Here is a 23,613-nt window from a genome sequence, read left to right on the forward strand (position 1 = left end):
TTTTACATATTTTGCGTTGAATTTAGCCTAGATCTTGCATATTTTGCGTTGAATTTAGCGTATATTTTACACAAATTCAACACATTCAACGTTAATTCTATATATTTTGCGTTGAACTTAGCTTAGATCTTACATACATAGTTTTGTGTTCAGTTCAATGTTGACCTTACATAATTTTACTTTTTGATTTTTTGTGGGGGTGGGTGGCGTACGTGGGGGAGGAGAGAAAGTGTGTGGGGGGGGGGGGGGTTTCGTGCAGGAGGCAATTTGGGGGGTACTTGTGGGGATGTAGGGGGGGGTGGGGTGGGGGGAATGTACGTAGTGGGGGGCGGGGGGTGCGTTCAGTGGGTACATGCGGTTGGGAGTACGTGGGGGGGTACCTGTGTGCGGGGGGGGGGGGGGGGGGGTAGGTACGTGTGCTTAGGGGAGTACGGAGGGGGTACGTGAGGGTTGAGGGTGGGGTACATGTGGGGGGTACGAGAGGGGTGGTGGCGGATGGTATGTGGCGCGAGGTTGTGCGTTGGGAGGGGTAAATGGGGGAGGGTACGTGGGCAGTACGTGAGGGGGAATACGTGTGGTAAGGGGGCAGGGAGAGGTAAGTGGGGCGGGTTATGTGGGGGGTGGAGGTACTGGGGGGATGTGCGTTGGGTGGGGTACATTGGAGGTACGTTTTTTTTGGGGGCAGGGGTGATTGAGGAGGTACGTTGGAGGGCGTGATTTTTTGCAAACTTTTTCAAAAACTCAGAAACCAGTTGCGTGCAAGAGAAACTGGAATGAGTTGAAAAGACAGAAAAGTAGAGCAAAAATTTTAAAAAAATGGATAACTTTTAGGCAGAATTCAACGCAAACTTATTTTAAGTCAACGCTATATTAAATGCAAATTTATGTAAGATGTACGCTTAGAAACGCAATATTTATGTGAAACGTGATGTTACAGTCCGATTTGTGAAGATTTTGATTCCTTAGAAAAGAAAGAATCTGAGGCACAGTGGTATAGGAGGCGACAAGTAAGAAGGAGGTCAGTGGTTCGAGGCCCATACCCTTAGTTCTACGTGTTGATTTTATTGTAAAATCAACGCTAATTTCAACGCAAAATGTGCAAGATCAACGCTAAATTAAACGCAAAATATGAAAGATCTACGCTAATTTCAACGCAAAATGTGTAAGATCAACGTTAATTTCAACGCAAAATATGGAAGATCTACGCTAAATTCAACGCAAAATGTGTAAGATCTACGCTAATTTCAACGCAAAATATGGAAGATCTACGCTAAATTCAACGCAAAATGTGTAAGATCTACGCTAAATTCAACGCAAAGTATTTAATATCTACGCTAAAATCAACGCAAAATATGTAAGGTCTACGCTAATTTCAACAAAAAATATGGGGTCTTTCCCATTATAGCCCCCCCCCCAGCTTAGTTGTCAGATAACCTATAGCCCCCCCCCCCCAATCTTGGCAATTATACCATAATGGGGGGCTATAATTTCAGGTGGGTCTATAATGGGAAAAACCCAAAATATGTAAGATCTACGCTAAATTCAACACATTCAACGCAAAATTATGTAAGAAAATTGCAGTGAATTTTCCGACTTGTCAACGCTATTTATCGCTGATCTCGCATAATTTTGGCAAAAATCCTTGGTCCGGGAATTCACCCCCCCCCCCCTGCGCGTTTTAAATTGTCTGGTCAATAATGCACACCTCAACCTGGGTAGTTATATACCCACTCAATGGGGATAGAATGAATGGAAAATGTGATTACATCATGCTGTTTAGGAAAAATTTACTACACACCTGGCGATGTTCCACAGTTTACACGACGAACTTGGTACCCGTTATCGGGTCAAATTTATATGTTCAACCGTACACCAATTCGAGATGTATTGCGTGTCGAAAAGCATGAAAAATATTTCTTTGCAATGGCATACACCAAGTTGTACTATAAGCATGGGAACCAATGGATGGGTCTGACAGGGGGATACTTGACAAATGTGGTGGATGAGCTCGAACCAATAATCAATCATTCTGTACTTGAGGGGTCAATCAAACAGTTCCTAATGACAGCCAGTAGGAATTTTCTTCGCCATATCATGAGTAAACAAATATATTTCAACACCTGTATCTCGGGAAGGAACATTATTGGCACGTAGTCCCGATAACGGTTTCAATTTCAACGTTATCATTTCTTAGGTCTTTACTACGTATATTTACAGTAAAAGTGAATAGGGTTGACGGTTATAGTGGAAGGGGGAGGGATTTGAGATTTCCTTACTCAATCAGATTGCTGATTCTTGTTCTAATTTATTGCTCACATGCAGTGAAATTTTGTGTATTTTTTGTGCTGTCATGGTCATCAGGTTTTTTTTTTAAAACAAAACGCTGGAAAATTTGATAGTTACTGATAGCTGAGGCTCTTATTGGCTTTCTCTTGGTTTTTTACGACTCGAAGAGGAGTATTGATTCTCTATCGGTCTGCTTTTTTTTACAGGAAGTAGATTTGTTCATGCGGCTTTTTGATCAAAAAGAAAACGTGAGAAAAGCTCTTATGGTAAACAGATTTTTTCTAAGTGAGAGATGTTTTTTTGATCATGCGCTGCGTTCACTGAATGACCTTTTGTCTTTGAAAAATGTTTTAGTGCCACTGGCGCATGTAGATAACCGTTTTTAGCCGTGTTTCGTCCATTTGGATCTATTTTATTTACTTTCTTCTAGCAATAGTTATTGATCGATGCTACATTAATACGTAACTTTCTAAGAAAGATACAGGGCAGAACCTAGTTTTGCAGAGCTTAATATTTCTTTTCAAGTGTAAAATGGGCACATGCTTCTCAAGTTTATAGTTAATTTTCGATTGTTTCTCCTTAATTTTTTTGTAATTGTTAGCGGACTTTTTCTGAAAAATCAATGTATATGAAAAATTCAATTAGCAATTCTTGCATTGAAAATTTTTTTGAACGAAAGGTTTTTTCATAGCCGCGAAGCGATAGCACCTATTATTGGGGACATCGTGGTTTTATTTTAATTCGTCGTCTCCATGGATTCTTATAAACTGACTTCTTGGAATTAACTTTTTTAATGACTTCAGTGACTTCTACTGCGTTGCAGTTAAAATTTATGTGTCATTTCTGTTTTTATGTCAGTTTTGTCACTTATCTCAATCGAAAAATTGACTTCTGACCTCAGTCATAGAACTTTAAATTTTATGAACGTTTGCTAGCTAAAGAAAAATTATGTGCATCTAAGTAGTTCAAACCTATATTCCCTAATTTTTAAGTATTAATCTTGAGTTTTTGATTTCGAATATAAATTTTGAAAAAGCTGTTTTAGGGCTTTTTCCTTATAGACCGTATGTGTCATAAAATTGACAGTCCGAATCTAACCCAAAGAGTCTATTGGTCAATTAAGGGACCGTTGGTTGATCTGTCTATCTTATTTTTTTGGTTGTTTCAATTAATGGAAGGCCACAACCGTCTATCGCGGCTAGTTTCTGGCAATCTGCCGGCTATGTTTGTTTTTTTTAATTTTTTTATATTTTAATTCGTTTTTCGCTATTTTTCTCTAATTTGTTTATTGTTTATTTTGGTTTTAATTCGTAGAAATTTTTTTCTGAGCGAAACCTTTAATTTTAATTTATTTTCTAAAAATTGATTCATATTTGACTTTTAATCTCATTCATTGAATTTCATTGAAAACTTTTTTAGTTACAATTTTAATATATTTTTGTTTATATTTTTAACATTTTGACCATTTTTTTGCAAACTATTTAAACTTCTCGAATCTCTATAATTTTTATTTACTCTTTTATATAGACGGACGGATCAACCAGTAACGTTTTTCAACCAGGGTCGCTATCAGATATATGCACCTGTTTTTTTATCTGTAATGTGAAGTGTATTTAAAACGGGATGCAAAAGTCAAAGCTTCTTTTAAAAGCTAAGTGTTCTGGTCAAACGGCTGAACGAAGCATGGAGAAAAAGAAGAGCGATTGGTTCTTTTTTTATGTCTGAGAGAGAGAGTTAGAAAAGTAGGAGTTAGAAAAGTAGGAGTTAGAAAAGTAGGAGTGAAAAAATTTTCGCTAAGTGAGAGACATTTTTCAATCACATTCGGATATTTCAAAGCAGTGTTTAAGTTTTTCTTTCAATTTTTCTACCAAAATAGATTCTCACCGCTACTGAACCAGTTATATTTTGTTTGGAAGCAGTTTTGTCCGTCTGAAGCAAAAAATACACTTTAAGTTTCTGTTTTCAGCTTCTTTTGTTTTACCAATTTGCCTTATTTATAAGCTTTTCTAGCATTTTTTGATAGCATTTGCGGAATTGTGTGGTTTACATTCTTTTTCCAGCAGTTTTGACGGTCTTTCATTTGGATTAATAATTAATTTTCATTGGTTTTGCTGAAGAATGGCTAATTTTGAGCTGGTATACGCCGACATTTGGACGTTTCTATGGATTTTGCCTTTTCTTCTGATCTTACGTTTCTTGCTAAAGTTTGTCTTGGTTAGTTCTTACTTGAGGGTTAGTCCATAATTTCAGCTACGATGACAGTTCAAGTCTAGACATGCCACTTTTGAACTAAAACCAATTACAACAAAAAATTTTCCCAGGTTTTTTGATCTTGGCAGTTTCCAACAGTTGTTTGATATTCCTCTCCTGCATTTTAGCTAAGCGAGCTATCTAGCAGAAGCAGCTATAAAAAGTTTTTGCTGAATAATTTTTGGGAGGAATCTTGAAGTTTAAACCGGGCACTTTACAATTGAAAGTTTTCATTTTTTTCAGGGTTTTTTGTCCTTTATTTTTAATTGTTGTTTAGTACTTCTTCGTCAATTATTGTGTAGGTTTCTGATGTACGAGAGAAATTTATTAACAATCGGGAGTTATCGTGTCGGAAAGAGAAGATTACTTTTCGTTTTTGTCAGTCATCTCCTTCCCTTTCATCGAGTTTCTCTTTACAAACCAACATAAGACCTTGTCTCTCATTTGTTAAAAATTGTTTACCTAACTTCCTGTTTTACAGGATCTGTCTTTCTCCACTAGTTTTTTGGAGTCTCAGCTGAAATTAAATTTTATCAGATGGAGTATCAGTTCCTGTTAGTTAGTTTTCTCATGATTCTTTTCCAGTCGTTTTTTCAAAAGATTTAAGATAAAAATGTAGAATGTGCATTAAGACAGTGAGGATTTTCACTTTCCTAATTCGATTCGTTTCCACAACTCTTTCGGCTATGTTTTTTATTTCGGCCTCAAGATTTTTATTACCATGATATGACGTCACAATCACTTCAAATCTGCTTTTTTTTCATTCTTTCATGTAATTTCAACTGAATTGCGCTTTCATGTAATTTCAACTGAATTGCGGGCGTGAAATCATTTTCCTTCATAGTAGAGTGAGTTTTTTGTTCATTCGCGTGATCAAGTTCTCGGCCACACGTAACTTACCTCACTCTCAAAAGTGACTCCTTCTCAGAAAATGACGCTTCTTTACTTTAATTGAAAGAGATAAGGTCAAGTGAGAGTAGTAACATTTACACCATGGAAGATCGGGGGGTTGTCATCCCATGTAAGAGATAGGGTTGTCCTGAGGACAACCCTACCTTTTGCATTGGGAAGGACAACCCAACCCGATACATGCGCTATGACAACCCTACCTTTTGCATTGGGAAGGACAACCCAACCCGATACATGCGCTATGAAAACCCAACCTTTTGCATTGGGAAGGACAACCCAACCCTTTACATGCGCTATGAAAACCCAACCTTTTGCATGGGATAGGACAACCCAACCTTTTACATACAGGGACATAATTTTTATATAAAACAGCCGAATTATTATCCAAACCTTTTCCCCCTCCATTGAGACTTGACAAAGAGATTAAGGGGATTGGGTTACGGTCTAGAAATAACCATTTCTGAAATAGTGCGCAATGACAACAATTGCTACGGTAGATTTGCATAGGATTCAGGAGATATACAGAAAGTGAAAAAAGAATATTCACAATACGGTGAACGGTTTTTGTATTTTTTAGCAACTTGTTTGTATTTGGATCCTGACCTCGATTTGGAAATTGCATTGAAATTGAGACCGTATGGTGGATTGATTGGGATTGACAATTCTTCGTTGGACGTATATTTCACAAATTTTAAAGTTTAAAGACTACATGCAATTCTTCATGACGCTTGTGGTTTTGTTTATGAGTACAGTGAAAAGGGACCCGGTTATTCATACGTTTTACCCTGTTCAGTCACAAATGAATATGTGGGTCATGTGACTGGTATTGCTTTTTGTTTATACTTAAAGACTTTCAAAAACCGTTTATTCAATCGATTGGAATGTTGACTGCAAAAGTGGTTGTTCTTGACTTTGAAGGCTTTCGAAGCAAAAAATCTGATTTTATTGTGAAAGAGCTAGCCATAACTTGCAATAATGACACGGATACAATTTCATTCTCACCTCCGCACTCATTCAATTCTCTTACTTTGAGTGAACAAAACTCTTATCAGTGGGTTTCAAAATACCTTCATGGTTTGGATTGGGAAAAGGGAGATTACCAATATTGCTATCTACAACAAATTCTTCAGAGTGTAGTGCTTCGATTTCCTCTATCAGATTTTTATGCGAAGGGTGTAGAGAAAACTGATACGTTGCAAAAATGCTTAAAAGAAAAGTTACAAACCTTGAGGATTTGTTATGCCCCAAAATTGAACATTTGAGTTTCTATCGGGAGACCCCAATTTGTGACTTGCATTCAACCACTTGCCCAAAACGACAAAAAACAAGCATTGTGCGAGGAAGAGGGCCCAATTGTTCTACTACTGGCTGATCTATGAACAACCGTCGATTAGAAAAGACAGCACCGTCTGTACTCCAAGTGAATTTGTCTCCAAATTTGATCGTTTACAGTTGCTTAGCGGCTGAAAATCAATGACTGTTACACTCGTCAAGGATGAAAAAATTGACAGTCGGGGACAAACTGTATTGAGGAAACAGCAAGTTGTTTGCACTGGAGCCGAAATAGAATCCTTCAAAAAATATCTTTCACACTTGGAATATTTTCAACTGTATCATGTCTGTGAAAGAGAAAATGCAAAGAATGAATCTAACCCCTTTCCCTATGCCCAAGCGGTCAGTTCCAGTGCAAAGGCCTCTCAACGATGACAATCTACCTAAAGAAATTAAGCAGCTTGTAGAAAAAGGATGTGTGGATTCAGTTACGTATTACGGGATGGAGTATGGCATGAAAGCAAGCTACACAGTTGTTTACAAAAAAGAGGACAAAAACTCTCATTATACAACTTATGAATTTTTTATAGCGGACTAACAAAATTCACGTTGATTTATAAATTGATTTTTTTTGTTTGAATTCATTTTTGAAAAAACGTTTTCTCCATGAGTTCAACTGTGGATCAGTTAGATTCGTTAGCTGGCATAACCGATTTGGTTTTTGATGAGAATCAACAGGAAAGGAGATCTTGGAGATTTTGCAATTCAAGAATACCACGATCAGAAGTTGTTTATTTCACTCAAATTTTCATTATTGTTTTTCTTATTGCAGTATCTCTTATCAAGTTGGTATTTTTTCAATTGGATTGCGAGGAGTCAACATTTGGTTTTCGCTCCTCTCTTGCACAGTCGGCTACGCACTTCCAATCCCAAAGCTATGAATAAAATTTTTTCAACGAGCGATCGACTCTCTATGGCAGTGTCTGGTCCATCTTGCTGTGGAAAACTGAACTGATTTTCAAAATGCTACTACAAAACACTTTTTCACCTATATTCCAATCAATTGTTTTATTTCTATCAGCATGAACAACCAAAATTTGAGTCCTTAGAGAGAAAATTGAATATGCAGTTTAAAAAATTTACAAGCTTCGAAGTTGTCTCACAGTTAGAAGACTGTCTTCTTAATTCTGATGATTCATGTGAAGAAATTTTTAACGATAAAGAGTTTTCAAAACTTGCAACTCCAGGTCGTCACAAAAATTTAAGTGTTTTTTACGTTAAGCACAATTTATTCCAACAAAGCAAGTGGTCGAGAACAATCGACTTGAATACAACACACATCATTTTATTCAAATCACCACGTGATGTTCAACAAATTGGTTTAATTGGTCGACAGCTCAACAACACACAATTTCTTAAAGAAAGTTACGAGCTAGCTACCAAACAGCCTTTTGGTCATTTATTAATTGATTTAGACCCAAAGACGTCGGACGATTTACGATACTGCTCAAACATTGTGCCACCAGGACCCTCAATTTTCTACTTACCGTCTGCAAAAGCCGTAATAACAAATCTAACAAATAAAACAGAGAGAACTATGTATGCTGCGGCAAATGCTTCAGTCAAGCAACAGCAACTTAAAAAAACTGTTAAAGACAGCTTCTAAAAACTTTATTCAATTTCTCTGCGAGTGTTTTCTCAACGTAGTCAACGGTAATGTTGCGATTAATAAAAAGCTAATAGAAAATCACGAAAAATCATTTCAAAAAATATTATCCAAACAAACAGGTTTGAGGGAAAAGAAAAGAATTCTTGGTAGAGAATCAGAACTGTTAAAAACCGTTGGTCTTTCCTGTTATTTCTACTTGATGAAATCATAATGCACACAGATGAGTTCATTTTAATTCCAAAACAAATGTTTCTAACAAAGCAACACCAAAAGAGCGAAATTATTGAAAACCCACAATATAAAAACAAATCTATTCAGTTATCACTTATGCAACGAAACAAGCTAAGGGAGGATGTAGGAAAAACGGACAGAGTGATCCAAACAGATCCAACAAAGATTGAACGAGATGTAGATAAAGCAGATAGAGTGGTCCAGACAGATCCAACAATTTTTAACGAGGAAGAAAAAAATGGAGGCTTCTAGTGATGACAGTGAAATGGATCCAATTGTTACGAAAAAGCGAACAGTTGAATCATTTGAGTCGATAATGAAAAACGTTAAATTTAAAGTAGCTCACAAAGTCAAACGTGCAGAAATAGTACTTGATTTTATTCTCCAATCAAACCAAATCACTTTTGGGGAAGAGAGCCAACTAATTTACATTGACAATAAACCCACGGATGTACAAGTTTCATCTTTTTTGTATCATTTGCAACAACCAACCAAGAAAATTGATCAAGAGGCATATTCAAGAATCTTGCTAGTTGTTTGACTTGAGCGTGATCTTGTCTCAAACACTTACGCCAAGCAAATTTTGGAAAGCTATGAGAGCGAACAAGAATTTTTCCCAACGCAACAAAGTCCGCAAACAGGACGCGGTACTTCAAAACAAACCAAAACAGAAAAAGAGAAAAACAAAACGACAAAGCAAAAAAAGGCCAATCCGATAAAGTGGTTTCGTTTCGTCTTCTGATTGAAAAACTTTAGAAAAACTGTACTCGAGAGGTCCTGCATCGTTTGGAAGCTCAAAGCGATTACAAAAACACAGCAAAATGTCATTAGCAAAAGTCAAGTCTTATTTAGATACCAAGCCGTCCTTCACAAAATACCGATCGCATCGAATGCAATTTCCCAGACTTAAAGTGATTGTGAAAGATATCAATGAAATTTGGTCATTGGATTTAGCATATGTTGACAACCTTGCAAAATACAATCGCGATGTTAAGTACCATTTGGTAGCAGTTGATTGTCTGTCACGGTACCTTAGAGTAGAGCCAATGAAGACAAAATATTCAACAGAAGCAGCTAATGCATTCAAATAAATGATCAAAAATAAACAACCCGAGAAAGTATGGGTTGATGATGGAACAGAATTTCTCGGAGCTTTCAAAAGACTGTGCAACTCACGAGCAATTCAATTGTATAGCACTTTTAGTGAAAAAAGTCTGTTTTTGCCGAACGGAATATTCGTTCACCGAAAAATATGATTCATAGGTACCTTGAAGAAAAATGGACATATTCCTACATTGACAAATTAGAGGACTTTGTGAAAACAATAAATTCACGAGTTAACCGGATAACTAAGCTTGCACCAAACAAAGTTACAAAAAAAGACGTACCACGGCTTGTGTCCTTGAGCGCTGAAACAACTGTTTCTCAAAAACCTCGCTTCTTTGTTGGAGATTTTGTCAGAATTGTCAAAAAGGACAAAGCTTTCAGAAAGGGCTACGAACAATCGTTTACTGACGAAGTTTTTGAGATAACAGATACTCCAACATTATATCCGCCATCATATTCCCTCATTGATGCAAACAAAGAACAAATAGAAGGAAAATTTTATCAATCAGAATTGCAGCTTGTTTGTGTAGAGGAAAATGAGTAGAAATCGTTTTGACGATGAGTTCACTGTGCATGTTATTTCATCCGCTTCTATGCAAATAATTGGGTAAACACTCTGGCTTCTTTTCGCAATTTTTTCAATGATGAAATTCAACTCTCTGGTGACTGGAGGGTGGCTCTTAGTGAAATAACTTTTCCGACAAAAATTGAGCACGTCGTGAATGGAGATTTAATAGCATACAGTCTTAAGGGATACGAAGACTCGCAAAAAATTTCGTCTGATGCTAGTGTAATTTCTCGGCCTTACAATGGAGAAAAACTGTCCTTCACGACAGGAAATTTTGACAACGTTAATCAGCTTCGGGGTACTATCAAACGAACAGTTGGATTACCCAATTTTTCGTTTCGAGAAGTCAAGAGTACTGGAAAATACGAAATGGGCTTTACTGGAATTCCAGATGGACGCGGTGTACACATTGGTTACAAAATGGATTCAGTTACATCAAATAGATTAATGAAGAGTGATGAGACAAAAGCATACTTTGGATAATTTCCTGCTGATCTATGCGCGGGAAAGCACCTAATATTCATTTACAAAAACATTATTGAGTATCAGTATGTGGGTGATGCAAAAGCTCCGTTATTGCGTGTCATTGATTCAAAACATCGTCTGAAAAACGGTAGCGTGTGTGAACTTGAATCAACACATCGATTTGTTTTTCAAATTTAGACTATAAAAAACTGTTATCAAACACTATACAATCATTTTCAATTGAGCTTCGCACTGAGACAGGACAATTGGTTCCTTTTTCGGGAACATGTAAAGTTATTTTAACTTTACGATTCAAAAAGTTTTCTGACTAGCATCGGTTCCTATTATGCCAATCAGGTAACATCTTTGCCGCACTTCTCCGGACACAATAGACAAAGGGGAAGTGGATTTGGGGCTTTAGCGGCGGGAACTGGACGCGTTGCTTTACCATTGGCTCGACGTTTTATTTTACCGGCTGCAAAACTTATCGGGAGAGAGCTTTTAAAACAGGGTGTTCCCGAACTTGTAGATATAGTCTCAAAGAAAAAGTCACCAAAACAAGCCTTGAAAAACACAGTCTCAAACACTATTAAAAAACAAACAGGAGGACGAGCGCGACAACAGCGACCAGGGAATCAAATTGGAAGCCGTTCAAATAAATTAACAAAAAAGCGTAAAACCTCATTCATTTCTAAGTCAAGAGCTCCAAAAAGAAGTCGATCAGATTTTTTTGCAAAATTGAAAGATGATCGCTAATTTATTACCATCTGAGGCAACTCACAGTTCCCTCAATCTGTTCGAGAAACCATCCCTCTTAGTAACATTTGATGGAAGTTTTTGTCAAAAACTGGGCCCGGTGTATAGCTCTAATGGTCCAATGTTGGTATTTGAAGTTGCTGGCGATAGAAACAACTTCATTGATTTACAAAAAATATTCCTCGAAGTCAAATGTAAAATTGTTCAGTCGTCCGAAGCAAATTTAAAATATGACGGTACAGCTACTGCAGATGTGACTAAAACTGACGCTCCCTACTTTTGCAATATTGTGCTGCATTCACTGTTCTCTGACTGCACAGTGTCAGCCAACGGACTAAAAATATCGATTGCAAATGGAAATTATGCTCACAAAAATTTTATTGAGCTTGAGTTTTCACATAACAAAGACGCAAAAAACACTTGGTTAGCTTGTCAAGGCTAATCGTATGAAGAAAATCTGGGAGCCTTATCAACTATTGAAGTAAATAGAAGAAAAACTTTAGTCAGACAGTCAATTGAATGCACGTTTTACGGAAAGGTTGCACTCGACTTTTTCACATGTGACAGGCATCTAATGAGTGGTGTAACTCTTCGAATTGCTTTTCGAAGATCAATTGATGACTTTGTTATTATATCAGATGATGCCGCTAAGCTTTATAAAGTAAAAATTGTCGAAGCAAAATTGTATCTGCGCAAGATGACTTTGAACGATGACGTCGTGTCGGCCATTGAAAAAACTTTGCTTACTAGCCCGGCTTCCTATCCGTACCTTGAAACCCTAACAAAAACATTTTTGGCTTCTACTGGTCTTCACAGCTGGAAACAAGAAGACATATTTGCCAGGGAACCAATCCGAAGACTAGTTTTATGTCTGAACACAAACAAAGCTTTGCTCGGTAACAACAGACAGAATACATTTCATTTCCCAGATTTTGATTTGGAACAGATTTATATCTATCAAAATGGAAAGCCAGTCGCTGATAGTCCAATATCAACAAATGATGACAAACGTCTTTACTTGAATACAATATCAGACTTAGCCTATATTGAAAATGGTCATGGCATAAGTTTGACGGACTACCCAAACCATTTTGTTATGGTTTTTGACTTGACCAGTACTCAACAAGCTTCTCACGATTTTATTCATCCCGAGCTAACAAATTGCTCAATTTCGATCGAGCTGAAATTTTCGGCTGCCTTGCCCAACAATATTGAAATATTCATTATTGGCGAAAAAGCTAGCACAATTTTTGTGGATTCTGCGCGCCGCGTTTCAAAAAATCACATATTAACCAACTAATGGATGAAGATGACATCAATGACCTAATTCAAAAATGTAGAAAACTGGAATACAAATTTTGTGGTGTATTCCCTGCCAACAACTTCCCCGAAAAATTCCCAAAATAGTTTTCTCAACGTAAATGCTTCGCCCTCGAACAACCCTGGTACACACTGGCCTCTTCTATGTAATCGAAACAATAAAATTATTTTTGCAGACCCCTTGGGACCATCGATTATTGCCTATAGAGACTTATATCGCAGACTCTCTGACACTAATGCACAAATTTGTCAATTTCTCGAACATCAACCAATTCAGAGTCAAAACTCAGAACTGTGTGGACTTTTTTGTATTTATATTGCGCATGTTATATTTAGTGAAAGACAAATTGTAAAAATTAATGATGTTCAATTGCTTCGCTTTGCACTTCATATGATGTTTTAATATCTGTTAAATAAATTTTTTTCGAAATTTAATTTTTTCTTTAAATACAAGACGAACAAATAGTAACTCAGAATCAATATCTAATTTTCCATAACCACTCACAAATATGTCCATAACTTTACAAAAAGCACCAGAATGAGGACCACTTAAAATGTTTTCAACTAGTTTTAAAGTTTCTGTACAAATTTGATCAGTTTGAGTTTGTTCATGGCCGGTTCCTGCTGAGACGGTATTGTGGATTGTTTTCTGTGCTGTAGTTTTTGTCGTTGTTGTCTTTGTCGTCGTCAACATCTTTGCTGTGTTTGAAATTAGAAGACGTTTGTGAACCGTTGCTGGGTCAATTTTTCTGCTGTTTTGTCATTGAAGTCAACGGCTAACTTCAACTTTGTAAATACTTCCCCATTCGTTTCCAGTTTTGAAGAATTTGAAAATAGGTGTTTGAAAGTTGTGAAAAGACAGGGGACAGCAAAAGATTTGTTTTGCTTTGTAGAGCCAATATCAGTTGAGCTCTCAATCAAAAGGTGAAAATGGTTAGTTGCTATTTGGCAAAACTCAGACTCAAAGTGAGGACAAACTGCATAATTAATCAAACTCGTAATGTCTGTTGGCTTTTGATCAAAAATTTTGAATCTAAATTGTCTCTGAAATTGTTTGAAATAACTTGGAGAACGTTCATACATTGCTTCCACCATCCTTGCTCTCGAGCTTAGGCCTTTTATTTGATGGCGGTTTTATTGAACAGTTTTTGCTGACTTTTCTTCTGATTCAAGTATCTTCTCTGCAGTATTGACCAAACTCCCGAATTCTTGCAGAGTTAACAAAATTTTCTGTTCAAACTCGTATTCTTCTGCGGTTTTTTTAAACAGTTTTAGAAACACATACGTTCCTGTCCTTTCATAAGTTTTCAGGGTTGCCCTTATTAAACGCTTATCAGTTTTGGAAATATCAAAATAACAATCTCCAATATCTGTATCTTTAGTGGAAGTGAAAGGCATAGTGTGCAACTTGTTTTTATCACTTTCAAGTATTCTAATGTGTAAAGATTCAAATTATTGGCGGCGGCAAACTGGGATTAAACCAGTGCAGTCATTTTGGTCTAATTAAATCCAGCTGACATGTGAATACAGAGTCAAGTACGCCTATGGCGTACTTGACTCTGTCTCTTGCATTCACTTTGGATTGCATAATTAATTTCAGATGTGATCTTAGATAAAGTTTACCTACTGAAATGGTTGTTGGTACCACAAAACAGATGTGACCCTAGGTGTGACGACCACAGATTGAATTTAGCGTGAACGTGCAGAAAATTCAAAACGGATGTTAAATGCAATTGAGACCAATGTAATTCAACTTGGTTATAACACATGAAAATTAAAAACAGATGTGACCCTAGGTGTGACGTGAATAAAACGTTGAATTTAATGGGAACGTACAGAAAATTCAAAACAGATGTTAACCTAGATAAGAAATGCAATGCAAAGTTAACTTGGCTTCTACGTTATATTAAGTAGAAATTAAAAACAAATGTGATCCTAGATAAGCGGTGTGTTAAAAACGAATTTTCACCACTAATATTATTGCGTTCATTTCCTTTGGTTCCTCTTGCTAAACAGTCAATCTCTATTTGAAACCTTTTGGTTCCTCTTGCTAAACAATTTCATTCTCTACTAGTGTTCTGTTATATTATGATTATTATAATGTCTGTTAAAATTCTTTCTGAATCTGCATTTTCTCGAGAACGAACTCTTGTTTATCAGACATTGTACGAAAACTTTGTCGTCTTGATTCAACAGAAAAAAATTGGCGATGTTTGGACAGTATACAAGCATTGTCTAATTCCAAAACTCTTTATCAATGCAATTGCAGCTCTACATAACAAAACGGAGCCTTCTGAGAGCAGCATTATTACTTCGGGTGGGTTATTGCCTCCCAAAACTACGCCTGCTTTCGAAAATCAAGATGTTGATACCTTGACAGACGAAGTGCGGAGGATATTCTATCGCTACGATTGTGAGTGTGTTCCACTTTGTGAAAATCAACTCGGGGTTTATCGGGCATGCGACGAATTAGCAGATATGTGGGGACTCAAGTCTGCGCCCGATTCTCCGGCAAGTGAGCCAGTGACGCCTGCAGTGGACCCTAGTCCTAGAGTTACACCGACTCCTAGCCCATCCCTGTTTGCGGAAATCAGTAAAAGTTATCTACGAAATTTTTCAGTTTGCAACGGAAACCAAGATTTCGACTTGAACATTCTACCCGGGACAAGCTTTCATACACCACAGCAATCGAATTCAGCCTTATTTGAAACACCGGAAAGCGGTGAGACACCGCAAGTTTGTGCGGCTCCTAAAAAAAGAAGACCAGAAAGCAACCTGATGGATATATTTGATATTTAAAACTAAAAACTAAAACTATGTATGCGTGCTTTAGATTGCTCAATAATTGTGTATATTACATTCATTCAATTTTGTATCTGACTTTCATTCAATTGTGTTGATTGGCTTTGTACATTTTTTGATATAGACCTAATTCACAATAAAGCTCTTCAAACTTTTCATAAGGAATTGAACAAGTTCAATCATGTCCCAAATGAACACTGCACTTAGAGGAAATTGAAATTGGTTGAGCAAATTCATTAAACAAAAAAAATAGATTGCTACCGCTCTTTAGTTATTAGATTTGTCTATTTAATGTTTTAAGATTTGTTCAAATCATATTTCATGAAAATGAAATTTTTTGAAATATTTTGAAAAATTGAAGTATTTTACGAAAACGATAACTATTAAGAGAAAGAACGACAATTAAACAGGAAACCAAAGAATACATTTGCATCAATTAGGTTTGCATTGAAAAGCTCTTGTTTGGAGGAAAAGGTTGCAAAAAAAACTTAAAGGGCGAGTCAAAAATTCAACAAAAATGGTTAACAACTGCAATTGTTATTCTGGTGTTTTTTGTGGTAAAACAAGGAGCTTTTCCCAGCGCTGACATTCTAGTGAGATTGGTCCAGTGTTTTTTTTTACTGTTTTCACTAAACAAAAGTTTAAAACTTTCAAATTTGTATTCTTTGCATAAATATTTTGACCGTTTTTCTTGAACTCAAAAAAACGTTTTTTTTTTGCTTTATATCAGCTGAAGCTCTTGATTGTCGTACACGAGAGTAACTTAGCGACGATCTCAATGAGTAGCATGCTATTAATCGCTGTAACAGGTACCACCTTTCTATCAAAAACAACAATTTTTTCAACAATTTTTACAAAAATAACAAAACATTTTTTTGTAATGATCCGAAAGCAATGAAAAATTTATCTCAAATGAACGTGGATAGGCTCATACGATGGACAATTGTCCCCGCTATCAAAGATCTGAGAAGTTCCAGGTTAAAAAAGTTACTGCAACATGGTTTTTTTGCATTTTTTCTTTTGTTATTTTAGTTAATCCCTCTTAATCCCTAAAAGTGAAAAAATGCAATTTTTTAACATGAAGGAGACATTTTTATTCTTACTAAACAGAAGTTTTTCTGTAATGGGAACCTGTTAAAGAGCTGATGAAGTAACATACGTATAGCGTTTTTCTTTATTCTTGGAGAAAAAGCCTAATCCCCTTAATCCTTTTGATGAAAAAAATTGAAAAATTTAAAAAAAGTGATGTTTTCTTTCAATTGTTTACACAAAAGTTTCATATAGGAACACTCCATCAACAAAGAGGTCCTCCTGTGCTTCTCAGTCATATTTGTCAACACATGAACCCTGTTGAAATCCTTTATTTAGAGGTCAAAGTCATTTGAAAAAACTCAGCTTTCGATGCAGTTTCAACTGATGTTTCCTAATAGCCTTGTTGACTCCAGGACTTGTTTTCTTTTATGATATAACTTAACATAGACCTTTAGTGTAAATGCCTTTATATGCTCCTTAGCATGCATGCTTCCGCGACATGAAACAAGAACTTTATCAATTTCGAAATTTTCAACTTTTACTAAAGTTATTCTTAATTGTATATTAAAACCATAAAAATGGAAGGTACAATCAATCTGCATGCTTTTTAAACCATTTTTTTGTTGTTTAACTTCTGTCTCTCTTTTGACTCAGTGATAGTCATTTTTAAGTTTGAATTTGATTTTTGGCGCGCTTTCAAGTTTATTTCAATTTGATTGGCTAATTTCAAATTCAAATTTGCGCGCGCAAACTTTCAAATTTTGCACATCATAACAGTGAGCTAAGATTGAAATCAGACATATTTGAGAACTCTTGCATTGATAAACCGTTTGTTCAAAATTATCTTGAAAATGCCAGAAAAGCGTAACTTTTGTGAATACGTTTACAGCAACAAAAGTAACCGTGCTAGTCATGAACGCACTGTTCATGCTGACGAGAAAAGTATACCCGTATACCGCTGTTCAATTTGTCCAGTTACTCGCTGTCAATTATTTGAAATTCAAAGTCACGTCTCTGACTGCCATGGCAGATTTACCAATCTTTGTCATTATTGTAATCTTGCTTTCAACGACAAAAACTCGTTTAAGGAACACATCAGAAAACAATACGTGTTACCTGTTCTTGACAACTCGAGAGTTGTCAATCCAATTGTGCATCAACAGGGACGACAACAACAACAACAACAGCAACAACAACAACAACAACAACAACAACAACAACAACAACAACAACAACAACAACAACAACAACAACAACAACAACAACAACAACAACAACAACAACAACAACAACAACAACGAGGTACCCTCACAGAGTCAGCCTTTAGAAAGTGTCTCCAGTCTTATCGAATTGTCGATAGTAACAGCACCGTTGGCCTTCTCGATTTCATGACTGCTCAGAGAGGTGAAATCAATGACATTATAGAACAAAAAACATTGAACGAATGTCCACAAAAAGTTCAATTCAGTGCGAAACTATCACTTCATAAAGAAGCGCGCGACAACGGAGAAGCATCGGATATTGATATCTACGCCAATTCTGAGATGACACCTGTTCATCATCGATTGTCTAACGAAACGTTTTTTCACATGGTGGAAAAAATGCTTACTGTCCTCCTCGTGTTCGCATCTAATGGAAGTGGTTGGATTCTTCAAAAAATTTTGTGGGTTGATTTAAAATTCGCTAAATTTTCGCCAATACGTGGTTCATCTTTTATTGAGCTGCCCCTCTGTCTTCAAAATCAACGGTGTTTACGGAATATACGCAACCATGATGATTTCGAATGTTTCAACTAATGCTACACCGCATGGTACCACGAACTGCACGGACCAAACTTAGCTGACCCTTCCCGAGACATCAGAACACAATTGACTAACCCGGCTACATATAGGAAACCTGAGGCTACCAAACCCCGCGGTGAGTTTTCTATGCCCATGGGCTTTCACGATATACATCAGTTCGAAATCTTGAATGACGGGCAGGTCAACGTATTTCAATTTTCAAAAGGAGACCTCCTTCCTATGTACGCTTCTAATAACAGAAACATCGAACCAACGATGAATCTTCTACTCCTGTATAACGAAGATGTTAATCATTATGTTCTTATCAATAACCTCATTCAACTGGTATGCACTGTGAAACAAAAACAGTTCACAAACAGCTTGCGTCTGTGCAGGAACTGTTTTGCTTTTTCCCACTCTGAAGAGCAACATCAAGTTCACAATGATGCATGTCGAAACCATGCACCAGCAACAATAAAGATGCCCGGCGATGATAAAAATTCTTTCCGTTTCAAAAATTTTAAGGCCCGATGGTTTGCTCCTTTTACTATTTACTTCAACTTTGAGTCGTTTCTAATGCCAGTCTCATCTTGTCCAGCTAATCCGGATGCATCTTCAACTGAAGTTATCGAACAACACATACCCTCCGGCTTTGCTTTAACTTTGATTGAGAACGGTTTTTCAACACCAAAAGAATTCGTTATCGACAGCTCCGAAAACTGCATGACAAATTCTTTTAAAAAACTACATGAGATGGCGCGAGAAGTATACTATGCAAAGAGACGCTTTCCGATATATTTGGGACAACAAGTACCAAATCGAAGTAGTACAGTTGAGTGGTGGATATGTGAAGAACCTTTCGGACCCGAAGTTACAAAAGTTTTGGACCATTGCCACCACCGCGGGGATTTCCATGGTTTTGCTCATGAAAAGTGCAAATGGATAAGACGCACAATCAGTTTCACTCCCGTAATTGGTCACAACATTGCTAACTACGACCTTCACCACGTATGCTTGGCACTTCGAGAAATTGAGCCATCAACAACAATAAGCGTCATCCCATCTACAGATGAGAAGTATATATCGATGACGTTCTGTGTCCTAATCAAAACAGTCACGGGGAGAGATGGAAAAGTCAGAAAAATTTACGAACATTTACGTTTCATCGACTCTTTCAAGTTTTTAACTACATCCCTTGAAAAGTTAGTTGCTAACCTACCCGCTTCGGCTTTTGCAATTCTCGATTCAATTCGTTAGCGATCAGTCAGTTGATGCTCTAAGTTCGATCAAAAAGAAAGGAATATACGCGTGTTCGTTCATGACTGACCGTTTAAAGTTCGCAGAAACACAACTTCCTCCACTCGAAAAGTGGAAAAACAGCTTAGACAATAGAAAATTGCAAATTACAGAGGAAGAACTACAAAAAGCAAAAACTGTTTTCGAGACTTTCCAATGTCGTAACCTTGAAGACTACCATAACTTATATCTTAAGTGCGATACATTTTTGCTTGCGTGCGTGTTTGAAGAATTTCGGAGACTGTGTATGAACACCTATGGACTGGACTGTGCACATCACTACAGTGCCTCAAACCTCGCTGGTGATGCATTTCTCAAAATTTGCGGGGCTCATATTCAATTGTTGACAAACCGAGAACATCTGGAATTTGTTGAGAATATGATTAGAGGAGGTCTCGCCTCAGTGTACGATGAACATTACTTCAAGGCGAACAACAAGTTCCTGGAGAATTATGACAGTGCGCTCGAGTCGACTTTTGGTTTCATGGTAGATGCTAACAACTTGTATGGTGACATCATGAAAACAGAACATCTACCGGTTGGTGACTTTTTGCTGGTGGAAGTCCCACTCGAGCAGGTACTCAATACACCAACCGATTCTCCCATAAGTTACATCCTCGAAGTAGATTTATAGTACCCACAAAATATACGAGACCACCATCGTGATTTCCCTCTCGCGCCAACAAAGGAAATAGTACCCGATGAGTGGTTGAGCATTTACCAGAGAGAGTTGAAGTTATTACAAACCGTTACGGACAAAAAGCGGTACACGCTCCATTACCGGAATCTTCAACTTTATGTACAACTTGGTCTGATTGTTGATAGAGTACATCGCGTGCTCCAATTTTCGCAAGAAAACTGCATGGAGCCATATATCAGACTAAACACGGAAAAAAGACAGACCGCAAGGAACAAATTCGAAGAAAATTTGTTCAAACTGATGAACAATGGCGCTTATGGTAAAACCTGTGAGTCAAAAAGGAGAATGAAACTTACCTTAGCGCAGAATGCAGATCAAGTGCTCCAGAATGTCTCACGCTTTACCTTCAAGACGTTCAATATTTTCGGCGAAAATTTAGCTGCTATCACGCACAACCCAAAGAGAACCTATTGGGATAAGCCAACAATTGTTGGCGCGACAATTCTAGAATTAGCTAAATTTCAAATGTATAGGTTTCACTATAATATAATGAAGCCGCATTTGATTGTCACCTGCTATATTCTGACACAGACAGTCTGTTATATAAAATTCGATCTGACGATTTCTACAAGGAATTAGCAGCAAAACCCAATATTTTGTCGGAGTTTGATTTTTCAAATTACCCTAAGGAGCATCAACTCTTCAACAACAATAACAAACTCGTCGTTCTCAAATACAAAGATGAATTCGCCGGAAAACTCATCGACGAGTTTGTTTCGCTGAAGCCGAAGTTATATTCCATAACTACAACAGGTAAAACAGATTTATGTTCATTTATAACTTTGGTGTTATTATGGTTAGTCATTATCACACATACATCACACTAAACTTTAAGAGAAGCACGCAAGCATTTCTTTGAAAAACTTTCTGAGGACAAATTAATAACACTTCTCGCAACTTTTTTGTATTTAGATTCCCGAAAAATCTCTGCAAAAGGTGTTACCAGAGCTGCCAGGGAACAATTAACGCACCAGAAATACAAAGACGCTCTGTTCCTCTCATCCACACTACGAACACTGAACAACAGAATTGTTTCAGACCGTCACCTTCTACAGAGTGTTTCAATTAATAAACTGTCCCTGAGTCCCTTCGATGACAAACGTTTCATTCTTTAGGGTGGTATAAAAACTTTGCCGTACGGTCATGCCGACGCAATTGAAGCCACTGATCTTGAAAGTGATCCAGAGTGGGATGCACCGACGCAAGATGAAATCGAGGATCTGTTTGGGGAAGAATGGGAAACGGATAATGAGTCGGACAGCACGCTCCCTGCTTCTACTGAAAGTTGGCAGCCACCTGATCCTGCCCTTGAAAGTTGGGAGCCACCTGATCCCGGATTCAACAGAATAAAAAACGAATCGGACTTGGATAGTGACGATAATGTCGATTTCGAGGCAGTAATTGACGAAGAATCTCCAATCCAGAGAAATAACCGATTCGGAGGAGGAGAAAGCAATACCACCGCGTAAAAGGGGGCGACGCACATAAGAAACAGCAATTTTCAGCCTTATTTTTACGTCTGTAACTGTTAAGATTGTGTTTTATGACTTATATTTCAATTAAAACTGTTTAACCTACTCTATTATATCCCCATTTGTATATATTTTCCCTATAATAATTCAAAAGATTTAAATATTTGCATTTTTCCCTCATTTCGTGCTAATTTTGTTGTAATTTTTCGTTAAAAATGGCTCAATTTTTGTTCAAAACCCATTTCAAAACTCTAACCTACCCGTGCTTAACACTGGTTTCAGTAACAACGAGTTTTATCGTGATTTGTAACCTTTCGATTGTACAGATTTTGTGTTCAGTTTTGGTTCAATTTCTCAACCCAAGTTTGTGTTGTTTAGCTAAATTTCCATTGCTAGATTTGAGCAAATTGCGTGGTTTGGTTCTACAGTAAATTCACAGTTTATATCCAGTCTTTCTGATAAGTCTAAATTTTTCACTCTTTGATAAGAATAAATAATTCCCTCAAAGGAGGGGGGAAATGTTTGGATAATAATTCGGCATAAACTGAATAATTCCTTCAAAAGCGGGAAATGGAGGGGAAAAGGGAGCTGTCCCTGCATGTAAAAGGTTGGGTTGTCCTATCCCATGCAAAAGGTTGGGTTGTCATAGCGCATGTATCAGGTTGGGTTGTCCTTCCCAATGCAAAAGGTAGGGTTGTCCTCAGGACAACCCTATCTCTTACATGGGATGACAACCCCCCTCGATCTTTCATGGTGTAAATGTTACTACTAGTGAGTGTATAGCCTTCTTGTTGATGTTTATTTAAGAACAGCTAATAGAAGCAGCAATAAGTTATACAGACTTTTAATCAAAGTTTAACATCTCAGTTCTTAATGAAAAAAAAACTAAATTTATTAGTCTGTCTTTTTTTATAGTTTTGAGACTGCAGATCTACTAAGCTATTGAGGCTGGTTTCTGGCAGTCTGTTAACTATTTTTGAAATTTTTTAAATCATTTGAAAAATTGTCAAGTAAACTTCGAAATATTTGTCTTTTTATCAGAGAGTCTGATATTTATGTGTGCATATTTATATGTGCGCAAAATCATTTTTTTGAAATAAATGAAATGATTTTTACCGCTCTGAATAGTTCGTAGAAATGAACGAAGCGTAAGCTCCGAAGGAAACTAAAGTTAACCGGAAGGGCCATTTCATATTATGGTTTTTTTAAACAAGCTGTTCTGTTCTTTAGGTGGTTTTGTTTTCGCGGAAATCTTGCAAGATAACAACTTTCTGGTTTTTGCAAGATGAGTTTTTTTCTCTCAAAATCTTACGAGATTAACATTTTTCAAAGATTCTTGCATGATCTTGTAAGATAAACTTTTGGCCTATTAACTTATTGACTTATTGAAGTTGAGCAATTGTGGAAATGAATTCAGTATGTTATAGCTATTTGCAGATCCAAGCGGTCAAATCGAAAATGAGGAGTCATCTTTCAATCGACAGAATCTGCTGAAGTAATTATAATTTTACGTATACAATTTTACCTAACATGGCATTGTAATTATATATAATAGCTCTCAATCGTCATCACTTTTTGGTCATCATTTCTACGCACCGTTTTGTTTTGTATGACATCTAATTTTCGTTTTGACAGTTTTTCAATTTGGTTTTGTTTACGATCACGCCATATTTCTAAAAGCTAAGTTTGTTCTCAAT

At 36.9% G+C, this 23,613-nt stretch overlaps 1 protein-coding gene across 2 annotated transcripts in view; it reads left to right on the forward strand.

Annotated features, from left to right (window-relative positions):
• The window catches only part of LOC142337614 (uncharacterized), a 105,346-nt gene that overhangs the window by 24,919 nt on the left and 56,814 nt on the right, over positions 1-23,613 (forward strand). For both annotated transcript variants that reach the window (XM_075386967.1, XM_075386968.1), the window contains exon 3: positions 1,781-2,146. In XM_075386967.1, the coding sequence (XP_075243082.1) occupies positions 1,781-2,146 (366 nt within the window). The remainder of the gene's footprint in view (positions 1-1,780; positions 2,147-23,613) is intronic.

Source organism: Convolutriloba macropyga, chromosome 4, assembly GCF_964194025.1.
Source record: "Convolutriloba macropyga chromosome 4, txConMacr16.3, whole genome shotgun sequence".
Lineage (NCBI taxonomy): Eukaryota > Metazoa > Xenacoelomorpha > Acoela > Convolutidae > Convolutriloba > Convolutriloba macropyga.